This window comes from Nicotiana tabacum, unplaced genomic scaffold (assembly GCF_000715075.1).
Source record: "Nicotiana tabacum cultivar K326 unplaced genomic scaffold, ASM71507v2 Un00025, whole genome shotgun sequence".
Lineage (NCBI taxonomy): Eukaryota > Viridiplantae > Streptophyta > Magnoliopsida > Solanales > Solanaceae > Nicotiana > Nicotiana tabacum.
The window spans coordinates 354,771-374,355 of record NW_027438263.1 but is presented as its reverse complement, the minus strand read 5'-3'; the positions used below and the strand labels follow the sequence as shown (position 1 = coordinate 374,355).

General features: G+C 38.4%; 1 protein-coding gene across 3 annotated transcripts in view; it reads left to right on the top strand.

Annotated features, from left to right (window-relative positions):
- Positions 1 to 16,038, top strand: part of LOC107784679 (chloride channel protein CLC-e) — a 45,078-nt gene extending 29,040 nt beyond the window's left edge. For 2 of the 3 annotated variants that reach the window (XR_012707085.1, XM_016605841.2), the window contains exons 6-7: positions 13,421 to 13,629; positions 15,387 to 15,748. Coding sequence is in view for 1 of the 3 variants with exons in the window: in XM_016605841.2 (XP_016461327.2) it covers positions 13,421 to 13,629; positions 15,387 to 15,417 (240 nt within the window). In the remaining 2 variants the exon portion in view is untranslated. Of the gene's footprint in view, positions 1 to 13,420; positions 13,630 to 15,386 lie in introns of all 3 variants that reach the window. The other variant, XR_001647729.2, reaches the window with a different exon arrangement.
- Positions 16,039 to 19,585: the final 3,547 nt, after the last annotated feature.

Here is a 19,585-nt window from a genome sequence, read left to right as displayed (position 1 = left end):
GTCCTTTAACTAGTTTTCATGGATTGCCTCCTTGCGGATGATTTTTCCAACCGGTAGAACTACTGTTAGTCGTCCAAATTCTGACCCCCTACTATGAATAAAAATGTATTAGTAAGTTTAGTGGGTAATCTCCTTGAGAAATAAAGGAACAGGAGAAATATTTTATTGATATATGCTAAGTGTTTTACAATAGCCCTATTTATATACAATGTTTACATAAACCTAAAGCCTTCTATATAAATGTGGGACACTATACATGAACTAACTCTAACACTATCCCTCAAGCTAGTGCATATAAATTATATATATGCTTGTTACATATATAATTAATTTCTCTACTTTTTGGTATACTTCTTGTATACGGGAGTTATCTCCCTTTTGATTAATACAATTTACCTTATCAAAAAAAAATTAATACGAGGACCAGTGAGGGACTTGGTGAAAATATCTGCAAGTTGATCATTTGACTTCTCAAACTTTGTAACAATATCTCCTGAGAATCTTCTCTCTCGTGAAGTGACAGTCAATCTCAGTGTGTTTGGTCCTCTCATGGAACACTGGATTTGATGCAATATGAAGGACAACTTGATTATCACACACAAGTTCCATCTGACTGATTGCTCCAAATTTTAATTATTTGAGCAATTGTTTGATCCAAACTAGCTCACATGGTGCAAGAGTCATGACTCGATATTCGGCTTCTGCGCTAGATCGAGCAACTACATTCTGTTTCTTGCTTTTCCGAGAGACAAATTACCTCCTATTAAAACACAATATCCAGATACGTAACGTCTATCAGAAGGTGACCCTGCCCAATTAGCATCTGTGCGTCCAACAATATGCTCATGGCATCGATCTTCGAATATTAGTCATTTGTCTGGAGCTGATTTTATATAACGAACAATGCGAACAACTGCATCCCAATGACTATCGCAAGGAAATTCCATAAACTGACTTACAACACTCACAGGAAATAAAATATCAGGTCTAGTAATTATGAGGTAATTCAATTTTCCAACCAGGCGCCTATATTTTGCAGGATTGCTAAGAGGCTCCCCCCTATCCTGGCAGAAGCTTAGCATTCGGATTCATAAGAGTATCAATAGTTCTGCAGCCCATTATTCATGTCTCCTCAAGAATGTCTAAAGCATACTTCCTTTGCGAAATAACAACCTGAACTAGACCGAGCGACCTCAATACCTACAAAGTACTTCAATCTGCTAAGGTCGTTAGTCTGGAAGTGTTGAAAGTGATGTTGTTTCAAATTAGTAATACCATCCTGATCATTGCGAGTAATAACAATATCATCAACATAAACCACCAGATAAATACAGAGATTAGGAGCAGAATGCCGATAAAATACAGAGTGATCAGCTTCACTATTAGTCATGCCAAATTCCCGAATAATTGTCCTGAACTTACGAAACTAGGCTCGACGAGATTGTTTTAAACCATAGAGACTTGCATAAGTGACATACAATACCTCTAGACTCCCCTTGAGCAACAAAACCAAGTGGTTGCTCCATATTAACTTTATCCTCAAGATCACCATGGAGAAAGGCATTCTTTATGTCCAACTGATAAAGAGGCCAATGATGAACAATAGCCATGGACAGGAAAAGGCGAACAGATACGACTTTAGCCACGGGAGAAAAGTGTCATTATTATCAAGCCCAAATAGCTGAGTATATCCTTTTGCAATCAGACGAGCCTTGAGCCAATCAACCTGGCCATCCAGGTAGACTTTGACTGCATAAACCCAACGACAACCAACAGTAGACTTACTTGAAGGAAGAGAACAAACTCCCATGTACCACTCACTCACATGTAAAGCAAACATCTCGTCAATCATAGCCTGTCGCCATCCTGGATGAGATAGTGCCTCACCTGTAAACTTAGGAATGGAAACAGTGGACAAAGATGATACAAAATCATAATAGGGTGATGAGATGCGGTGATAACTTAAACCAACATAATGGGGACTAGGATTAAGTTTGGATCATACACCCTTTCGAAGTGCAATCAGTGGACTAGGAGGAGCCAAGTCCGCACTAGACGTGGATGACAATGATAAGTCAAGAGTGGTGGCCTCGTGGTTGGAGATGTAGGATGAGCAACTGTAGACTCCTCAGAAGTCGGTATAGGTAGGAGTACCTGTGATGTTGATGTGGATTTAAGAGGAGGAACAATAGATTCCTCACAAGTAGATACAGGTAAGACCTCAGATATATCAAGATGATTAGATGAAGTAAAGTAAGGTTGAGACTCAAAAAATGTGACATCGACTGACATAAGATATCTACGAAGATCAGGTGAGTAGCAGCGATACCCCTTTTGAACCCGAGAATAGCCAAGAAAGACACACCTGAGAACACAAGGAGCTATTTTATCTTTTTCAGGAGCTAAGTTATGAACAAATGTACTCCTTAAAACACTAGGAGGAAAGAGTATAAAGATGACCTAGGGAACAATACTGAGTGTGGAAACTGATTCTAGATGGAAGATGAAGGCATCCGATTAATTAAGTAACAGGTTGTAAGAACTGCATCGTCCCAAAAACGTTGTGGAACATAGGACTGAATGAGAAGTGTGCGAGCAGTTTTAATGAGATACCTATTCTTTCTCTCTACTACCCTATAATGTTGAGGAGTATACAGACATAGGATAATATTTTGAGAAGTCATAAACTATTGAAACTAAGAGAATACATATTTTAAGGCATTATCACTACGAAAAGCGAATAAAAACACCAAGCGGAGTTTTAATTTCAGCATAAAAACTCTAGAATATTGAAAACAACTCAAAACGATCTTTCATTTGGAAAATCCAAATACATCTTGAGTAATCATTAATGAAACTAACAAAATCCAAATCTTAAGGTTGTGACTCTACTAAGACCCCATATATCATAATGAACTAAAGACAAAACAGACTCTACACGACTCTTAGCACGACGTGAAAATGTAGCTCGAATATATTTCCCAAGTTGACACGAATCACAATCTAATGTGGACAAACCAGACACCATCTTCTGAAGCTTGGATAAACTCGGATGTCCTAAACGTTTGTGAATTAGGTCTAGAGGATCTGTAGTTGGACATGTTGTAGAGGGATTGAGTGAGTTAAGATAGTCAAGGTCTTGTGATTCACGCCATGTGCCAATCGTCTGTACCGTACTGCGGTCCTGCATAGTAAAAGAATCATCAATAAAATATATATCACAATGGAATTCACGAGTCAAATGACTAACAGATGCGAGATTAAAGGACAACCGGGGACATAAAAAATAGAATCTAAAGTGACAGAGGACATGTGATTAGCTTGTCCAACTCCTTTTGCTTTTGTTTAGACTTCATTTGCTAAAGTATCATTGGGAAGAGATTGTGAATAAACAATTATTTGACAAAAGTGACATATTACCACTGGGGTATCAAGTTGCTTAGTCATACTAAGAATGTTTGGGAGAGGGTGGTGGAAGTGAGGGTAAGGAGGACAGTGTCTCTATCCGAGAACCAGTTCGGATTCATGCATGATCGTTCAACTGCGGAAGCTATCCGTCTTATTAGGAGGCTGGTGGAACAGTACAAGGATAGGAAGAAGGATTTGCACATGATGTTTACCTAGAGTAAGCGTATGACAAGGTCCCTAAGGAGGTTCCTTGGAGATGTCAGAAGGTTAAAGGTGTTCCGGTAGCATATACTAGGGTGATGAAGGACATGTATGATGGAGCTAAGACTCGGGTTAGGACAATGGAAAGAGACTCTAAGCATTGTTTGGTTGTTATGGGGTTACAGTAAGGATCTACGCTCAAACCGTTCTTATTTGCCTTGGCGATGGACGCATTAACGTACCATATTCAGGGAGATGTGCCATGGTGTATGTTATTCGCGGATGATATAGTTCTGATTGATGAGACGCGAGGCGGTGTTAACGAGAGGTTGGGGGTTTGGAGACAGACCCTTGAATTTAAAGGTTTCAAGTTGAGCAGGACTAAGACAGAATACTTGGAATGTAAGTTCAGCGACGTGACGGAGGAAGCTGACATGGACGCGAGGCTTGATTCATAAGTCATCCCCAAGAGAGGAAGTTTCAAGTATCTTGAGTCAGTTATACAGGGAGAAGATGGGGAGATTGACAAGGATGTCACGCACCGTATTAAGGGCGGGGTGGATGAAATGGAGGTTAGCATTCGGTATCTTTTGTCACAAGAATGTGCCACCAAAACTTAAAGGTAAGTTCTATAGAGCGGTGGTTAGACCAACCATGTTGTATGGGGCAGAGTGTTGGCCAGTCAAGAATTCTCATATCTAGAAGATGAAAGTAGCAGAAATGAGAATGTTGAGACGGATATGCGGGCATACTACGTTGGAAGATTAAGAATGAAAATATTTGGGTGAAGGTGGGCGTGGCCCCATGGAAGTTGTGCCCACCATTAAAGACTGCTATCTGAAAACTAATTCTTTGGGCCCAAACATTCTGGCCCAAAGTACCTCGTGAATAATAATATTGAGCTCATGTCTGACATGTTGGAAGAGGAGTTACTAGCAAACACTTATACACCTATGTTGGTAACACAATTGAAGAACTACGAAAAACACTCTTCTGCAAAGGAAAATGAGAAGAAGAAGAAGAAGAAGACGAAGAAGAAGGATGATGCAATGATCATTGAAGAAAAAGGAGAGCAGGAGGACCCATCTAAACTTACAAAGTCTAGAGGAAGAGGAGGACCCAGAGTTTGATGCTTCCCTCTGGGTACACCAAAACATCGTCAAACTTAGGCAAGGAGTTTGGGGTAAACATTCAGGGGTGTGAGAAGGAAGCTTTGGAGCTTTTCGTAAAATTACAACTAGAGGCATAAAAAAAAAAAAAGGCAATCCAGGCATGGAGGTGACAACCTTCGAAAAGAAAGGGATTCAAAGAACTGAAAGGGCTGGATTTTTGGAGTAACTTCAAGAGTAATAGAACAAGAAGTAGGGGGTTGCATTATTATCAAAGATCAATGAAGATTAACATTGAAGAAGTGGGAAATCCAAAAAGACTCCACCGAGAAGGATGATGCAATGATCATTGAAGAAAAAGGAGAGCATGAGAAAAAACCCGTAGAAATTGACAGCACTCACACACAATAAGACGAGATAATAAAGTAGTGAGTTGGCCAATTGAAGAAGCTTTACCTCTTAACTTACAAAGTCTAGAGGAAGAGGAGGACCCAGAGTTTGATGCTTCCCTCTGGGTACACCAAAACATCGTCAAACTTAGGCAAGGAGTTTGGGGTAAACTTTCAGGGGTGTGAGAAGGATGTTTTGGAGCTTTTCATAAAATTATAACAAGAGGCATGGGAAAAAAAAGGAAATCCAGGCATGCAGGTGACAAAACCTTCCAAAAGAAAGGGACTGGAAGAACTGAAAGGGCTGGATTTTTGGCGTAACTTCAAGAGTAATAGGACAAGAAGTACGGGATTGCATTATTATCAAAGATCAATGAAGATTAACATTGTATCATGGAATGTCAGGGGGTTAAATCGACATAGAAAAAGAATGTTGATTAGGAGTTTAATTCATAGGTGGAAAGCAGATGTTTTCTGTTTCCAAGATTCAAAATTAAAAGGGGACATTAGGGAGTTTATAAGAGAACTATGGGCAAATAGGTGGTTTAAATATGCACAGTTGGAGGCTAGTGGGCCTAGAGGGGGTATTATTGTCTTATGGGATAGTAAAATTGGGGAGGGGGAGATCAGCAGCCTGAGCTCCTATTCTGTTACTTGTAAATTTATAGGTAAAACTCAGGAGTATACTTGGAATTTATCCACTGTATACGCTCCAAATGATAGGGAGGAAAGGAAAGAAGTATGGTGGGAATTAGCAGGTGCCAGGGGAATTTTTATGGACCTTGGGTAATTTCTGGGGATTTCAATACTGTGAGGTACCCACCAGAGAAAAAGAATTACAGCAAAATCACTAGAGCAATAAATGAATTCTCATAATTTATTGAAGATATGGAACTGGTGGATCTACAACTTGCAGGAGGAAGTTACACTTGGAGGACAGGAGATAGACATGTGATAACAGCTAGACTGGATAGGTTCTTGGTTTTTATGGATTGGAATGAGAGCATCAGAAACACCAAGCAATCAGTTCTCCATTGAATTACCTCTGACCATTCCCCTGTGATGCTTCAATGTGGTAACCGGTACCCTGTCAAATCCTATTACAAGTTTGAGAATTGGTGGCTGGAAACAGAGGGCTTCAAAGAAAGGATTAAAGTCTGGTGGAGCTCTTTTGCTTGTGAAGGAAGACGTGACTTTATTCTGGCTTTCAAACTTAAAGCATCGAAGGAAAAAATTGAAGAAATGGAGTAAATCTATTCAAGGAAACTTGGAGATGCAGAAATTGAGTATTCTTAGTCAACTTGCAGAACTAGAAGAGACACATGATCAAAGGAGCCTTACTGAAGAAGAAATACACACTAAATATGCAGTCTATGGAGTTTGGGGAGATTGCAAAACATGAGGAGGTGGCTTGGAGACAAAGATCTAGGGCTCTTTGGTTGAAAGAAGGGACAAAAACATCAATTTTTTCCTCAAAATTGCAAGTGCACATAGGAAATACAATAACATAGACCAACTGTTACTTGAAGGAAAATTTGTGGCGAATCCAACATACATAACAAATAATATTGGTACATTTTATCAAAAACTATATATAAAGATTGCTAGAGGACAATCTTATGTTGCAAAGTCTTTTCGAAGCTTAGGAAATTTGGGATAGTGTCAGGCATGTGAAAGGGATAAAGCACCTGGACCTGAGAACTGGGAGGTGATAAACACGGATATGATAGCTGCAGTTCTTTGTTCATGGAATGTTTGAGGAAAGCTTTAATGTTACCTTTGTGGTATTGATTCCTAAGAAGATGGAAGCTAAGGAATAGAAGGACTTTAGGCCTATTATGATAGGCAATGTGTACAAGATCTTGATAGAAAGACTTAAGAAATTGGTGAACAAGTTGGTGAAGGGTCAACGGATGACTTTTATTAAAGGTAGACAGATAATGGATGTTGTTCTAATTGCCAAATGAATGTGTAGATGCAAGAACAAAGGCGAGAAACCTACAATACTATGCAAACTAGATATTGAGAAGGCATATGACCATCTAAATTGGAACTTTCTATTGGAATCGCTGATGAGGATGGGCTTTGGTGTAAGATGGGTCAGCTGGATCAAATTCTGCATCAGCACAATGAAATTCTCAATTTTGATAAATGTTTCACCAGTAGGTTTCTTCCCTTCTCAGAGGGATTTGAGACAGGGTGATCCACTATCTCCTTTTATTATTCATTAGTGCTATGGGAGGCTTAAATGATATGTTAAAGACTACTCAAGATAACAACTGCATACGGGGTTTTAAGGTGAAGTCCAGGGCAGACAGTACTATTGAGATTTTTCATCTTCGATATGCAGATGACGCACTTATGTTCTGTGAGGTTGACAATGAACAATTGAAAGTGCTGAAGGTGATCTTCATTCTGTTTGAAGCCACATCTGTATTACAAATTAACTGGAATGAAAGCTTTATCTATCTAGTTAATGAGGTAACTAAGATCCACTTTTTGGTTGGAATCCTAGAAGGTAAAATTGGGGAATTGCCTACAGTTATTTGGGGATGCCATGGGGGCCAAGAGCAATTTTAAGGGGATTTGGACTAGGGTCGTAGAGATATGTGAAAAAATTTTAACAAACTGGAAGAGTTAGTATTTATCCTTAAGGGACAAACTAATACTAATCAATTCTATACTTGATGATTTTCCTACTTACATGATGTTCCTCTTCTCAATCCATGTGAATGTTGTGAAGAGAATATATACCCTTAGAAGGAACTTCCTATGGGGAGGAAACTATGACAAGGAAAGATCTATTTGGTCAAATGGAAGTCTCTCACAGTCAGCAAGAAGTAAGAGTGTTTTGGAATCAAGAATTGGAGAATTCAGAACCAAAGTTTGATGATGAAGTGGCTATGGAGATTTACTACAGAAGAACATTGTTTGTGGAAAGAGGTGATCATGGAGAAGTATGGCATAGAAGATAAACGGATAACAAAGTCTGTAAATAGATCTTATGGAGTTAGTCGATGGAAATCCATCAGGGACCTATAGCTTCAGCTCTTGAATAAGTCCAAATTCTGAATAGGAAATGGATTGAAAATATCTTTTTGGAAGGATAATTGGCTAACCAAGGAACTTTGAAACAACTCTTTCTTGACATTTACATTCCAAATCAACAGCATAAAGCAATAATAGTAGAATTATGGGCTAATCAAGGTTGGAATCTCACATACAGAAGACTATCAAAAGACCCGGAGATTGGCAGGTCAACAGAGTTCAAAGGCACTTTGGAACAATTTAAAGAGGTCTATACTTCTATAGACTATTTGACTTGGCAAGGGAAGTTTATTGTTAATTCAGCCTATAAGGAATTCAACTTCTCAGCTAACTGGATTGGTTGTTGGCCATAGAAGTTGATTTGGAAAGTTAAAATTCCTTATAGAGTTGCTTGTTTCTCTTGGCTTTTGGCTAAAGAGGCAGTTCTGACGCATGATAATCTAACCAAGAGAGATTACCATTTATGTTCAAGATGTTATTTATGTGAAGAGCAGGCAGAGACAACCAATCCACTTTTTTTTGCATTGTAAGTTCACTGCAGTTATGGAGGATTTTCATTAGTTTAAAGGGTATCATGTGGGCTATGCGTAGAAGTATACCTGAAGTTCTAGCATACTGGAAAAAAGAAAGAAATCTTTCCAATTATAAAAAGAGATGGAGGATTATCCTAGCTTGCATCTGGTGGACCATTTGGGAAGAAAGAAATCAAAGATGCTTCAAAGATAAATCAGTCATATTCAGATAATTAAAATGAAGTGGCTAGTCTTGTTTTATTTTTGGTGTTAAGTGTTAGATAGTTATGTATTATGTATAAGTTGTCTAGTCCCACATTGGAACGGGAGTAATATGTACTATGTAGAGTATAGCTATAAATAGGACTTCTTGTACTTTATTGTAGAGAATATATTAATAATATATTTTTCCCGTGTTGTCTCACATGGTATCAGAGAAACCGTGAGATATCAGTCGTTGTGAAAAATACCAGCGGCTTCGGGAAGAAAAAAATCAATCAACTGCTAGGTATATTAGTCTTCGGCGACCGATCCATTAAATTTCTCTGGCAAAGAACCACTCATGGGCCCTCACGCGCCCACCGAAAGAAATATTTCCGGCGAGGTTCCAATTTCATGCGCCCGCGCGTGAGGCAGTTTCCGGTCAAATTTTGACAAAGGTCCTTTTTGACAGTTTGTTCACCCTGTAATTCCCAGTCTATCCATCATTTTTTTTATTTCGATCACTTCGCAATTTCTCGGGCAGCTACAGTGATTTTTCCGGCAGAAGCGGTGTTTCCTTTGCCTGCTTCAGCGAGATACAGTTGATTATTTCTATTATTTGTTTCTAGACCTCTCTCCAATCCAACGATGTCTTTGGAATTTGATGTATTTGGTTCTGAAAACACGAGTTCTAGAAAGTCAAGCTTCATGATTACTTTAGAGCCATTAATGGGGAGTTCAAACTATTTAGCTTGGGTTTCCTCTGTTGAATTGTGGTGTAAAGGTCAAGGTGTTCGAGATCACTTAATCAAAAAGGCTAGTGAGGGCTGTGAAAAGGTCAATTTAAGCAGTTTATGACGTCTGTATACCACTCAGCAGAATAGGATAGCAAAGAAAGAATATGCACATCATTGAGACTGCTCGCACACTTCTCATTGAGTCTCACGTTCTGCTACATTTTCTGAGCGATGCAGTTCTAACGGCTTGTTATTTGATTAATCGGATGCCTTTATCTTCCATCCAGAATCAGATTCTGCAGTTAGTATTGTTTTCTCAGTCACCCTTATACTTTTTTCGTCCTCGTGCTTTTGGGAGCATGTGTTTGTTCATAACTTAGCTCCCGAAAAAAATAAGTTAGCTCCTCGTGCTCTCAAGTGTGTCTTCCTTGGATATTCCCGAGTTTAAAAGTGATATTGTTGCTACTCACCTGATCGTAGGTACCTTATGTCAGTTGATGTTGCATTTTTTGAGTCTAGACCTTACTTTACCTCTTCTGACCACCTTGATATATATGAGGTCTTACCTATAGCGACTCTTGAGGGGTTTACTATAGCTCCTCCTCTACATACTGAGCCACAGAAATCTTACTCATACCTACCATTGGGGAATCTAGTGTTGCTCCTCCTAGATCCCCAGCTACAGGAACACTTTTAACTTATCGTCGTCGTCCGCGCCCAGCATCATGTCCAGCTGATTCACGTTCTGCACCTGCTCCTACTGCGGACTAGTCTCATCCTAATCTACCAATTGCACTTCGGAAAGGTATATAGTCCACACTTAATCCTAATCCATATTATGTCGGTTTGAGTTATCATCGTGTCATCACCTCATTATGCTTTTATAACTTCTTTGTCCACTGTTTCAATTCATAAGTTTACAGGTGAAGCACTGTCACATCCAGGATGGCAACATGCTATGATTGACGAGATGTCTGCTTTACATACGAGTAGTACTTGTGAACTTGTTCCTCTTCCTTCAGGCAAATCTACTGTTGGTTATCGTTGGGTTTATGCCGTCAAAGTTGGTCCAGATGACCAGATTGCCAAAGGGTATAGTCAAATATTTGGGGCTTGGTTACAGTGATATTTTCTCTCCCGTGGCTAAAATACCATCAGTTCATCTCTTTATATCCATGGTTGTTGTTCGTCATTGGCATCTCTATCAGTTTGACATTAAGAATGTTTTTCTTCACAGTGAGATTGAGGATGAAGTTTATATGAATTAACCACCTAATTTTGTTGCTTAGGGGGAGTCTAGTGGCTTTGTATGTTGGTTGCCTCAGACGCTCTATGGTCTAAAGTAATCTCCTCGAGCCTTGTTTAGTAAGTTGAGCACAGTTATTCGGGAATTTGGCCAACTCGTAGTGAAGCTTATCACTTTGTGCTTTATTGGCATTTTACTTCAAATCTCTGTATTTATTTGGTGGTTTATGTTGACGATATTGTTATTACCGGCAATGAACAGGATGGTATTACTGAGTTGAAGCAACATCTCTTTCAGCACTTTTAGACTAAGGATCTGAGTAGATTGAAGTATTTTTTAGGTATTGTGATTGCTCAGTCTAGCTTAGGTTTTGTTATTTCACATTGGAAGTAGAAAAACTTCAATCATTTTTCTTTATTTGAAAGGAAGAAAAAAAAGGTAATATCTAGACCTAAATATTAATCTGAAGACAAGTGAGGCTTGCTCAGTTGGTAAAAGCACCTCCACCTACGATCGTTAGGTCCTGGGTTCGAGTCACCATGGAGGGGAAGTGTGGAAACACTATAGATCCTCCTAATTTGGGAGGGGGAAAAAAATATTAATCTGAATTGACATGAATCTCAATGACAATGACCAACGATTTCCTGCAATTCTTTTCAGTATGGAATGAATAAAAAATCAAGCTACAAGTCTCTATTAAACGAAATGCACTAACAGGGATCACTCTCAAGAAAGGAAGTGGTTTTGGTTGTTGTTATTCCAGGTTGGATAAATCACTTTCTTTATAAATATCATAAAAGACAAGGGCTTTCTTGCTTCAGCACATGTGGGAAATGCCGGGGGGCTTGGCTGGTACCAAGCTCGAGCGGTCTTTCTATCTTTTTGGATTGCATGCCCAAGGCAATGCTTTTTGTAGATTGGGATGGATTGATCTTCGCAGAAGTATGCTTTAGACATTCTTGAGGAGACAGGAATGACGGATTGTAGACCCATTGACACACCTATGGATCCAAATGCCACACTTCTACCAGGATAGGGGGAGCCTCTTAGTGATCCTGCAAGATATAGGCGGCTGGTTGGCAAGTTGAATTACCTCACAGTAACTAGACCTTATATATCCTTTCCTGTGAGTGTTGTAAGTCAGTTTATGGACTCTCCTTGTGATAGTCATTGGGATGTGGTTTTCCGAATTCTTCGATATAAAATCAGCTCCAAGCAAAGAACTGTTGTTCGAGGATCGAGGCCCATGAGCAGATGTTGATTGGGCACGATCACCTTCTAATAGACATTCTATATCTGGATATTGTATGTTAATAGGAGTTAATTTGGTGTCTTGGAAGATCAAGACGTAAAATGTAGTTGATCGGTCTAGTGCGGAAGCAAATAATCGAGCAATTGTTATGGTAACACGTGAGCTAGTTTGGATCAAACAACTGCTCAAAGAATTGAAATTTGGAGAAATTGATGGAACCAGTGTGTAATAATCAAGCAGCTCTTCATATTGCGTCAAATCCGGTGTTCCATGACAGAATTAAACACATTGAGATTGACTCTCACTTTGCCGGAGAAAAGATACTCTCAGGAGATACCGTTACAAAGATTGTGAAGTCGAATGATCAGCTTAGAGATATTTTTACCAAGTCCCTTGCTGGTCCTCGTATTAGTTATATTTGTAGCAAACTCGGTATATATGATTTATATGCACCAACTTAAGGGAGAGTGTGAGATAGTTATGTACAACAAAATACCCGGTATAATCCCACAAGTGGGGTATGGAGGGTAGTGTATACGTAGAGCTTACCCTTACCCTGTGAAGGTAGAGAAGCTGTTTCCAAATACCCTCGGCTCCAGTACAAATGAAAAGGAGCAGTAGCAACAAGCAGTAACAACAATGATATAGTAAAATAACTGAAGAAAGAAATAACATGTAGACATATAACTCCACTAACAAACATGCAAGGTTAATACTATTGCCACGAGAATGGCAAAGGAATGTTAGATAGTTATGTATTATATGTATATTAATAGTCTAGTCTCACGTTGGAATAGGAGTAATATGTACTATGTAGAGTATAGCTATAACTAGGACTTCTTGTAATATATTGCATAGAGATATCAATAATATATTTTTCCTGTGCTTTCTCACGTAAAGGAATGTAATGTACTTAGAAGATCATGAATCTATCTTTGATGTTTTAGACACCTCGTGAGAACACAAAGGTTTAGGAACTTTATTGTGTTCTTTGTAATTATGGGTGACTGCCAATATGTTACCTTTTCATAAAAATGATTATTTGGCCATTGGATTAGTTTCAACAGCCTCTCTGCCCCTCCGGGTAGGGGTAAGGTCTGCGTACATATTACCCTCTCCAGACCCCACTTGTGGGATTATACTGGGTTGTTGTTGTTGTTGTTGTGGATTAGTTTCAACAATTTTGATAGTTCTTTTATTTGAATCAAACTACTCATTCACATGGATTTTGTATCGTATCATTGAGTTAAAAAAATTGGTTTTGCTAATTTATCCTCATGTATAACAACTACCTATTTTTCAATATATTGGATTCAGGAGCTTGTAGTAGCTGGAGTTTGCTCTTCAAAGGGCAATAAGTGCCGGGTATCATGCACAGTGACTCCAAATACAGATCTCCTTTCTGCTCTAACTCTTATGGAGAAACATGATCTAAGTCAGCTACCTGTTATACTAGGGGACGTGGAGGATGAAGGCATCCATCCTGTGGGCATTTTGGACAGAGAATGCATCAATGTAGCTTGCAGGTTTTTGACATTCAACTTTTACTTCAAAGATATAATGCTTTCTGGAACCATTGATGATAAAATATGCAAGAAACTTGTGCAGAAGTCGCACTTTACTATCGATTACCAGATAAAGTTACTTATCAAGAAGTCAAATATATTGAACATATTTCTCTAAAACACTTTGACTGGACTGTAAGCAGAAACTTACTAAAGTAGGTCGTAAGAAATGGTTTGATAGGGAAATCACCATCTACACTTAAAAGAGTTGTGTGAATTTGAATTCTTAAAGCATGTGAAAGTTATAAAAACTTGTTATTATCTAAGCATCTGAAGCATTTTGGCCATCCAAAGGATCAAAAATAGGAAATAATTTCATTTGTACAATGAACTCCCTGCACAAATTCTCACACTAGGTGTATTCTCTATTCATCACTAGCACTACATGTGTCACTACGAATCATATACAATAAATCTTTGTAACATAAAAGACGACACATAATATGGAAGTAAGCCGAGTATACAAGGGAAGTTTCATCATTACGGTGAGCTTTTTATAAGATAATCAAGTTTTACTGGAAAAGGGCAAAAACTCTCCCGTATAGAAGTATACCAAAAAGTAGAATACCTTACAAAAATATGATTTTCTATGAACAACACCCTATCTTCTATACTTGTAGGGATCTCATCGGGGCACCAAAAAGAGATAAAGGGATAAGAGGCTTTTCCTCAAATGTACAAAATCCTTCTCTATTCCTTCAAAAGCTCTCCTATTTCTCTCTCTGCACACTGTCCACATAAGTTCAATGGAGCAACATCCACGCCCTGTGTCTTCTTTTCCGTCTTCTATAGGTCCAGCTGAACATGGCTTCTTTGACTGAGTGTGGCATCAACGTTGAAGACCAAACCATCCCAGTACTTCCAACCACAAACGAGACACTATATGACAATTTAGAAGAAGATGATTCACATCTTCTCCCGAACATTTACACATAAAACACCAGCTGATACATGTAATCTTCCTCTTCCTCAAATTATCAGCCGTCAGGATCACCCGTCTCGTAGCTAACTAGGTGAAGAAGCACACCTTTCTCGAAAACCTCAGGATCCATACAGAGAGATATGGAAAAGCTGATTCCTCCATGCCCAGAAGCTTCTCATAATAAGACTTAACAAAGAAACACCACTATTCCCCCCCCCCCCCCCCAAAAAAAAAAAAAATCTCCATACATCGACTTTCATGTGTAATTCTTGTTCGTGAAACGACCCAATCAACCTTTGGCACAAATCTCCCAGTCTTGCGAGTTCCTCCTAAACTTCAAATCACAATGAACTTCTCCACCTTGTAGCCTCCGTGTCCCTTGGACTGGCAACTCCTTTGGCATGAAACTTTGTACATATTAGGAGATGTGATACTCAAAGTGTTGTTCCTGCACCAATTGTACCCCCAAAAAACTTACCATGCTCCCATCACCTAACATTGAATGATACGTTCCAAAATCTTCGCACTCCTTCAAGAAACTTTTCCGTAGGCCCCACCCATAAGGGAGTGTGATTTTTTTTGCTCTCCATCCCCTCTCCAAGAATCCATTCCCTAAACCACTGCAGGACACTTTAACAATCACTATGTCACTTTTTCTACTAGTTCTACATTGAGTGATATCTTGATGTCATTGAAATGCCTCTGGAAAATCTTCTTCTCATCTAAAAGAACACTTGTTTGCCTTTTGAATCCCCCTCTAACATTTTCTATGTTTCATTCATCTTTGGTGGAACAGAGCATTAGCAACTAGAGAACAGCTTTGCTAGTTCTCCACGAAGGAAAGGCTTTCTGAAGGCTGCATAACCTGTCTGCAATAAGTTCTTCCTTGTTAAAGCATGTGAGGGTTATTATCTCTGAAAAATTCTCCGTTACCCCGTCGTACAACAGGGTTGGAGGTACCAACTACTTAATTACTGTCTACTTGCTAGGCCATGAGGAATAATGCAAGTTTCATTGAACAAGTAAGATGAACAATTAGAATGATAGTGATTTATCCATTAATTAGTGTTATACTGACTTGTACTTCATATAATACGATATGCTGTAAAGGTCTTTTTACCTCAGCAAATCCAAACAACTGTTTCGGTCTTCCTGAGATTTTGGACTACCATCTTCAGTTCAATTTTAAATGATGAGAATGACACTGGCATAGGCAGAGGAGATCATACTACCAGGAAGCTGGATTCACAGCTAAAGCTGAAGGTTGTCCAAGCTGCTTCTCAAATTAGGGACTGGACGACCACACTTCCTAACTAAACTAACTCGTTACCAATTCCAAAGATTGACTTCCGTACTAAGGAACTTGAACAAGATTGAGTTACATGCCTTCTGTCAAAACTAAATTTTACTCTTTTGGCTTTGCCTGAATTATATTTCTTCTTGCTACTTCAGTCAGCTGTTAATGACTTTTCAGACAAACCACCCAGTCAGAGGCGGATCTACCATGTGAAACATGGTTCACGTGAACCCGTGGTCCTCGGGTTAAAGTATGGATATGATGTACATAATTTGGAAAAAATAGATATATATACTTGATGGAACCCATGGTCAAAAGAGACTAAGTGGTGCACTGGTTTTGGTTTCTTATTTCCAATAGCCTAAGGTCAGGGGATCAAATCCCTTACCAACTTTTTAGTTTAATTTTTTTTTTAAAAAGTAATAGTGAACCCATCCTTCAAACATCCTGGATCCGCCTCTGCACCCAGTCCCCCTCCGCCCCTGTTTCCCAAACTGCCATTTCCTGACGTTGTCTTTGCTGCAATTTGCTTGTTCGTTATTAAGGTGTTATACCCTTTCTCTGGCCCATTTTACATGATGTGATTTGAGCAGGTAAAATTTAACAAGGTAATCCGGCTTGTATTATATTGATAAAAAGGTAAATAATAAAGTAGCAGTTGATGAGTTAAGAGGTATGTCAGTATTTTCAAGTTCTTGAAGTAAAAACTGAAGATACTATTGCTGTATATAGTAATGCTAAACATTGTGGAATAACAAAACAAAAAATGTCATACAAATTGAGATGAAGTGTATTCATGATGTTGCACATGCCACTTACCTTTATAGACTTCGGGACTACTGTTTTCTGAAACTTATAGAGCTAGTGGTAATTGTTTTGCGTAAACAGTAAAAGGAAAAAGTAACTTGCTCCTGAATGGTTTAGATGAAATCAGTTAAAATCGAAGAAGAAATCTGTTGATAAATGAATTTCAATTTGTTGACTATTAGATCTTGCTCTATAATTTGGTTATAATCACTGATGCAACCCATTTTCGGCTACTACTCAGCGGAATATGGAGGTAGTTATGGCAGAATGGACCAATTTGGTCTACACAATAAAATGATAAACGGAATTGCCATGAACAACTTATTAGTAGATTAGCAGATCACCTCGGAATGGCATATACATTTCATATAGGGGTTCCGAACAAGTTATAGTTACACCCATTTCATTAGGAATTGATGATCTTTTAACGGTACCTTTTAAGATATGGATACTTCAAGTTCAAGATGCTGAAGAAGAAAGTTTGATTTTGGAAAAAACACCATCATTATGAAAATGTACACGTGGTAAAAAAAAATAGTCAATCCATTGAAATATAGTATGCTACAAGTGAATATTTACAACGGAAAAGAATTCTCTCTTAGTTGTGCCTGCACCCATACCTCCTTTATCATTGAGCGGTCATTTAGGGGCCTTAGCTGATAATTCGGGCTTTTTCTCTCTCGAAGATGAAGCTTATTCTCCATCGCCTCACTAGCCAACCTTGACCCAGTTATTTTGAAGTCATATGTATTATTCAGAATTTGCCTTGATTTGGTACCACTCTCATCGTTCAAGAAAAAACGTTGATCTACTACTTTTTGCATTCTCTTTCTGACTAGCGAAGAGATATTTCTAACATCTTAGTAACTAATGATTGGGCAAGAATTACACCTACCAAACAAGGGTCCATAACCTCTATTCGAGTAGTTTATACCCGAAAACTATTTGATCAGCTCTACTCCTGCTACGACATGTGCATATTAAGATGATACTACTGCTGTGACATTCGCATATTTAGATGATACTACTGTACTATCAAGAGGATTGACTGCCAAATGTATTTATCCAAAAGTAGATCCTTTAGATTCATCAAGTTTTATAATAAGATAAGCTGAATGAAGAGGTTTTAATTAATTAATAAAATTTCCTCTATTTTTTTTTTTTTTTTGTCTACCACTAAGTATATTTTATGTTTAAAAAAAAGGGTTCTTAATATTCCGGAATGGAGAATTACTAATATTCTCCACTATTATAGGTTTAATACTCCCCGTAAATGCAGTAATACATACTATTAAGGCGTGCACTTCATATTTTTGTTTCTGCACTCCACTAAAGCTTGTACTCCGAAAGCCCATGAAGATTTTGTTAGCAAGCAGATCCTACCACCCAACATTTTCCTTTCTAGACTTCCATACTCTTCTTGAGACCCTCCAGCTTGTAATCAGTATGCGAACGCCAACTATAGCAGTATGTTGAGTCACTACTCTTTTCACTTTTCTTCATCGACTATAGCATCCACCCTACCATACTCTACTTTTCGACTATGTTGAGCCAACTATAGCTTCCACCCTACCATACTCTACTTTGAAAGAAAATAAAAATAGTTAAAAGTTGCAGGAAGCTGCCAATGTAGAGCCCATCCTAATGTTGACAACTCACACTAGTTAAGAGAACTCTTGTCAATGATTATCTGCAGCTGATTTTTCTATATGGGTGCGAAAGCTAATTCCAGCAAAGGACATGCCCGAAAGGCAAGTTGCCATGAATTGGCTAGATAAAATTAAAATGTCCACTCAATCAATGGGTAACCAAGACAATCATCACGTGATGCTTTATGGCTCATCTCAAGTAAAGTATGATGCCCTGCACACTATATTCTCAGCAATCAAACTGCATCCAACTATCTTGGTGTGTTGAATCTTACAATAAAACCGTTGTTTATGTCAAATGATGTTGATCAAGTGTTACTAAGTTAGAGATGAAGTGCTGCCAACTTTAAAGATATTGGACAGCAGAGGCGAACCCAGGATTCGAGCACGACGGAGCACCATTGTATACTAATTACTAGCGATAAAATTTGGCGGGCAACTCTTTGAAAACTCAATGATTATGATAACTTATCATCCAAATATAAATAAATAAAAGTTCTAAAGAAATAGAAATCATCGAATAAAAAGAGATTTATTCGCAAAAAAGGTGCTACAGAAAGGAATGTATTTGATTTAAGATTGTTTCTAACTTTAAAATTTCTAACTTTTTCTCGGTTAAATAAGGGGTCTATGATCAAAAAGGTGTTCAAACTTCAAAAATTATCAAAAAAACTTACTAAACAAATCTAGATTAAGCGTGTGCCAATAGTTACAGAATTGAAGAAAAGTCTCAAACTCTTAATTAATTGTCATTGATGAGCCAGAGTTGACGGATATCCGCTACTTTGTCAAAGTCATTTTTGAAGAAAGTTGTGGCAAAAAGATTTGTATTTTTTCTACTTCTGAAGCGCGATAAATTATAATTTGAGGCTTTTAATTTTAAGGGAGGGATTTGAAAAAGAAAAAAAGTGAAGTTGACTATTATGTGTACAGATTAGTTGAATTAAAAGAAGTAAACTAAAAAGGAGGGGAGAAAGAGATAATGGGTTTTGAACCCACGACAGCAAAAGCAAAAACTTAAGTTTCCCACAAAACCGCTCCTCTAGTTCGCCTCTTTGAGTTTGGGGGCACACGAAAAATATTTAAGGGGTCACAGCTGTAGGCAAAGAGATATACAAGAGATATATATACATAGTTTTTGCCGAGGCTAACGGGGTCTCGTGACCCCTCAAGCCTCAACGTAGGTCCGCCTCTGTTGGACAGAACACTACATGCTACACCTGCCAAATGAGCACACGGTGA